General features: G+C 44.4%; 1 protein-coding gene across 1 annotated transcript in view; it reads right to left on the bottom strand.

Annotated features, from left to right (window-relative positions):
• LOC109461726 overlaps positions 1-5,005 on the bottom strand; it is an 11,021-nt gene extending 6,016 nt beyond the window's left edge. Inside the window, exons 1-5 of the mRNA XM_019758114.1 lie at positions 4,881-5,005; positions 3,525-3,799; positions 2,470-2,632; positions 1,884-2,040; positions 668-1,080 (exon numbers count right to left, since the gene is read on the bottom strand). Of these exons, the coding sequence (XP_019613673.1) occupies positions 668-1,080; positions 1,884-2,040; positions 2,470-2,632; positions 3,525-3,736 (945 nt within the window). The 5' untranslated portion in view covers positions 3,737-3,799; positions 4,881-5,005. The remainder of the gene's footprint in view (positions 1-667; positions 1,081-1,883; positions 2,041-2,469; positions 2,633-3,524; positions 3,800-4,880) is intronic.
• Between the last annotated feature and the right edge of the window lie 995 nt (positions 5,006-6,000).

The following is a 6,000-nucleotide window of genomic DNA, read 5'->3' as shown; positions in this document are numbered from 1 at the left end:
CAAGGACATCGCCCGCGCACACAACACCACTGTACTCCGTCCACGGCTAAACGCTCTTGGGCGCGGCGCGGAAACGTAGCACTTCAATAGCACCCACACATACTGCATACAGTAGATATTAGGGACCCCCCATTTCAGCACCAAGGACATCGCCTATGGACGCACCTTTACTGTACTCCGGCTGTGGCTTAGAGCTCTTGGAAGGCTTTCAGCGACAAGCGGACACCGTGTCAAGCCCAGAAAGACATTTGTCAGACCGTATAATGTATGTACAGTACGTACTAGTATTTGGGATCCCCCATTTCAGCACCAAGGACATCACTAGTGGAGGCACCGTTACTGTACTCTGGTCGTGGCTTAGAGCTCTACCGAGCCTTGGAGCGGCGTGAGGACGCCGTGTCAAGCTCGGAAAAATGTTTGGCATACGTTATAATGTATATACATGTACAGTATACTAATATATAGGAACTAGGGAACCCCATTTCAGGACCAAGAAAATAGCCCGCGGATGCGCCGTAACTATATTCCGTACTTGAAACAAAAAATTCAGCCTATGGTTGCTATGTGTTTTGATTCCTTCGTTCCAGTCATTCAATGTACTGTATTAAAGTATGATGGACCCCCCATTTCAGCACCAATCACATCGCCCCAGAGCACACATATTTACCTGAACATGCTCGTCCACTCTCTCTATCTCCCTCCTCGCGTCCTCGGCGTTGAAAATCAGAGATGGCGCCAAGTCCAACTTTTGTGCGTAAATGTTCGCCAGTCTTTCCGAATCCGACGTCCTCTCGGAAAACTGTTGTCCCTTTGATGTTGCCCTGACGCTGTATAACCTCACACAGAACACACCGAATTTCTCCTTTTCAGGGACCAGGTTTGTTCTCATTTCTTTCCTGAAGCACCACGGGATGGTTTTGAGGGTGTGTCTCGCGAACTGACGGATGATTCTTGTGTCTCGCGAGAGGATGACGTCAAGCTCGCCGAACTCGCCCGTCATCGGCACGCATCGGTGGGACAGGTCGAACCGGGAGAAGTCGCCAACCGTCCCGTACACAAACACGTACCCGATGTCGCAGCCTGGGGAAATAATAAAAAGGAAGAGAGAATAGAATAAAAGATTAGATTCCTATAATTTAGACTTGATACACACAAACATTTGTGGGGTCGTGTGGCGTAGCGGCAGCGTTCTCGACCCGGAACCAGAGGCCCCGGGTTCGAGTCCTGACATGCCACCGATCTTGTGCTCTTGGGAAAGGCACTTTACACGACTTTCCTCACTTCGCTCAGGTGTAAATGAGTATTGTACTGTCCCCTGTGTTGGTGGCGGCATTAATATAAGTTGAAAAAACTTGAGTGTGTCGTCACCACGTCTTGTGATTACATGTTTCGGAATATTGAAAAAAAAAAAAACATTGTTCGAAACATGGCCTGGAAAAAAAATATCAGTTTTTTTTAATGTTCTCTTCTTTATTATCCCTTTCATACTTATTATCATCTTTTCCTTGGTTTATATGTACCGGGCCACATGATACTAACCGATGCGCAACCTGCCGATAAGCCCAGATGTGGGGCTTGGCAGTAATGAAGAAGAAGAACAACAACAACAATTGTGGGGTCGTGTAGCATAGCGGTAGCGTGTTTGGCTCAAGACCAAGAGGTCCCGGGTTCGAATCCTACCCATGTCACCGATCTTGTGCCCTTGGCAAAGGCACTCTACACGACTTTCCTCACTTCACTCAGGTGTAGAGGAGTACCTAGCTTCGGTTAGTTTGGCGGTCGCTCCAGACCTTGCGATTAAGCCCCGATAATTGTAAGCTTCTAACAATTCAGCCCTTGGCTGTGAAGAGAGACTATCCGGCCCACCCAATACAAGACAATACCTTTGTGTGCCAGAAGGTACGCCATCTTGGCGAAGGCATCCCGGATCGTCTGGAACTCGCCCTTGAACTTGTCCGTGACCCTTTTGACCTCCATGGCCAGAGTGCACCCTTTGAAGTTGCAGACGAAGCTGGTAGTTGGCAGTGGAAGCTCCTCTTCCTGTAAACAAGAAATCAGAAATTTCAGAGTTAGAGAAATTAGTTTGTTCTTCGTGACCTTCAAGTTCATAGTCGTTCGAGAAGTGTTGGGTTTTCGTAAATGTATTTGGACTGTAAAAGCAATAGTATGTTGAATTTTAATAGGGTATTACACAGCTTATGGAATTCTTCCACCTCATTACTCCCACCCAGTGGGTGCTGGGTCTTTTTCAGAAGTGACCTCCCTATCAATCATCTGTCAAAATCACCTCCCACCCAACATGCAACCAACGCATTTAGGGCAGAGAGACAAACTCAAAACTTATCCGCATAAAATACTAGTACTGATTTCGTAACTTGAAATAACAAGCCAGAAACCCCGGCCCAGCCAGAAACCTGGTATGTCAACTACATGTAGGCTTGTGATTTATTCCAGACAACAGAACTTTACCATTTTTGCGGGAGTGAGCAGATTGTGTGTGACTTCCATCTCCACATGTCTGATGTCGTCTGCCCGGCCTGACTTCTCCAGCTCGTCACACATACAGTCGTACAGACGCGCCTTCATGAACTGTTCATCTTTAACCAGCTGCCTCTTACCCGCACGGATGTCCCTGAGAACAACACAGATATACTGTTATAAAGACTGTCACACATTCAGAGGTACGATCAACCGTGGTTAAAAGTAGGCCGAAGAAAAAGTCGACTGGGTCGGTTGGTGATGTTCGGCGAGGTGGTTGGCAGTGAAACTTGACTCAAAGTTAACTCAAATTCGTTTCGATTCGTATAGAAAGGTATGTATGTATGGCCTAAATCTGGCGATACTGCTCCCGAAGTTCGGCCGGATATCCCTGAGGACAACACAGATATAAGTCTCTGTTATAAAGACTGTCACACATACAGTCGTACAGACGGGCCTTCATGAACTGTTCATCTTTCACAAGCTGTTTCTTACCCGCACGGATATCCCTGAGAACAGTTCAGATATATGTGTACGTGAATTAACAAGAGCTTACCGCATACCAAATGTCAAAAAAATATACATTCATAATATGATTTGTTGTGCTTTGCTGCTCTTTCCCTCACGCACGCACACACAGACACACACACGCACACGCACGCACGCACACACACACACACACACACACATACTCTCTTTCTTTTTCAAACAGACACACACACACATACACATATACACAAGACACGCACACTAGCACTCACACACACTGACTGACACACAAACACACACACACACACACATACACACACACACACACACACACAGACATAGACAGACAGACAGACAGACACACTCACGCACACAGACACATAGACACGTATAGACACAGACACACTGACCATACACATACATAAATCTTGACACTCACAAGAATTTTTTGTTGCTATTTTACATATTACAAACAAAGCACACAGTTCAACTCTAGAACATTTTGACAATCACCAAGTCCCAGTAGCAAACTGTTCCCTCCCCGGATCGCCTCTCACCTGTTGACGCTCCTATAAAGCGCCGCCGCCACGTCGTCCAAGAAGCTTCGCGTCCGCAGTACCGCCTTCGACTCCTCGGGAATCTTCGCGACGTCGGCGACGATCTGCGGTATCGGGGGGAGTTCAGGAGGAGGCGGTAGTTCCACCTTCTTGAAAAGGTTGACGGCCGCCAGTTTGACCCGGACTCGGTCCATCAGACTTGTATCAGCCATGGCGTCTGGCGTCAACAAAAACTGTGGCCTTACTAGACGAACTTGTGTGTTTCCTGTAAGAAACTAGAGTCGAACAAAAAGAGTGGGAAACTTGAGTGCAGCGCCACACTGTCCTTGTTATGTTTTGATGTATTGACGAATAAAAAAAAACATGGGAGGTAGATTTTACCCTTCTTCATGTCTATTACATCCAGTGGCATTTCGGTAAATAGTGGGAAGCTCCAAACAAGGCACCTTATGCTCATGGACTGGAACAGTCTTTTGTACCTCATGCGCTGAAGTTACTAGTATTGTCTAAGACCTGATCTCTGTATTATCTTAGTGGTTTTATGATGTTATTAATCTCTGTTAATACTTATTTTGCATGTTTTAGCTGATGTATTCATTGTTATGATAAGCTTTTGTGCTGTATTCTAACGATAATGATGCAGACATATGTTATATGATTTTATGCCAACTTATCTAGTTGTAATAATGGGCGGTGTGTTGTAAATACTCGACATATTCCATGCACTTCACTGTGACATGCCAGTCGATATTCATTAAATCGGAATCGGAATCATAGACTGGCCTGAACATTCGACGAGTTAGATCATAAGTACTTGCCCCCCTCCCTCCCCATTGAGATAAACAACAATCTAAACATTCCACAAACACAAAGGAAACAATAAGAAATATATAAGGCGTTTTACTCCCAAAATGTCGACATAGATACACGTATTATCCACATAGAAGACACATGGACTGTCTATCTTCGTGTAAACATTTACCTTTCATCAGTCGCGCAGAAACTTTTGTTTACATAAAACTCAGCATTAGAACCAATCATATATGCATAGTTAGCAAAAACCACAGAAACAACAACAAAATAATTTACAGATACAAGTATATGATCACCAAGCTAGTACGATCAATGTAGTCTAGTAAGTGAATTTGCCTTCTTTTTGCTTTTCTTTATTGGTGGAAATGTACGAAGAGATTGTTTCATGTCAACGGTTTTGGTAGGATTCCTGTGTAATTCTTTCATTCATGGCATACTAGGGAACACAGACCAATTACAGCTTAATCAGCAAGAAAATCTTTGTATCAACCCCAGTCCTTATGTTCATGTTTTTACATTCAACAATCATAAAAAATAACTTACCTATGGCACTGGACGGTTGAATATTTGGCAATCAGACAGGTTTCTCTACGTACTCTACATACTTGCCGCCATAATCGTAGTGTGCAGACAACTTTACTACAATCTTTTTATCTCGCGAAAGGCAGAGACGGAAAAACCGGTTCAGGCATTATTCAAATGAGCGCACACCACACATGGCTTGGGGGCATTCTTTTCTGACGTCATGATATGGATAGCCTCTACCAGGCTTCGGGAAGCGGCTGAAAAGAGTAGAGATTGGCCAAATAGATATAGATAAAGAGCATGCCAGGGGAGTTGGTCCGATAAAGAATTAATTATAAGTGTTTGCAACAGAGCGCGAAACCCGTATTTTTCGCGGTTTTCGTTGGATGTTTGGTCAAAGTTGTACATGTGTATCAGAATTTTGCCTGTTGCAGACGATATCTTTTACTTTTACGGTACAGCATCTAAAAACTTCAGACGAGATGTCATCCTTAAATGCACGAATACAACCTTCAATAAGATGTTCTACCCAAATATTTTCTTCACAGTGCATTCAGAAAAGCCGCCCTTAATTCGGCGTAACACACCAGCTTCGCAGGCACGCGGCGCGGCGGCAGCTAGCTACTAGTATATTACACCGAACTACTTGTTACACCTAATCCTTGCACATTTGAGTTCGTGTAACTTAAGCCTTAGTTCACACGCAGCGTGTCCGGTGGAAACACTAATCTGCACATTAAAGTGGAGGTTACATGCTCGGTTAAAAGTCAGGAACATTAGTAGGGTCCAAGGGGATACTGTTAATGGTTTAATCTTATGAAACAATCAATAGAGATAGAGACTATGTGTCTCATAGATGTCTGGTTGGTGATTCACACGCGCCGTAATTCCTGATTTTTGTGCACCATCAGCGTTTTGAATTACGCAAGATCGAACTTGGTTCGGGTTCGAATTCTAACCCAATGGAAAAGATTGGGAAGTTTGAGGCACGCACCCGCTTTCAAGCCTTGGTAAGGCCATGTTGATTTGATTATATGGAAGACATCCTCCGGGAGCCCCAAAACTGATGCGCGCGTGACGAATAAAAAAAGTTTTAGCAAAAAAAAAGTTGTTTTCATTATGAAATCTACGTGGTCAT

Source organism: Branchiostoma belcheri, unplaced genomic scaffold (assembly GCF_001625305.1).
Source record: "Branchiostoma belcheri isolate BF01 breed outbred unplaced genomic scaffold, Haploidv18h27 scaffold95, whole genome shotgun sequence".
Classification (NCBI taxonomy): domain Eukaryota; kingdom Metazoa; phylum Chordata; class Leptocardii; order Amphioxiformes; family Branchiostomatidae; genus Branchiostoma; species Branchiostoma belcheri.
This window is presented reverse-complemented; position numbering and strand designations above follow the sequence as displayed.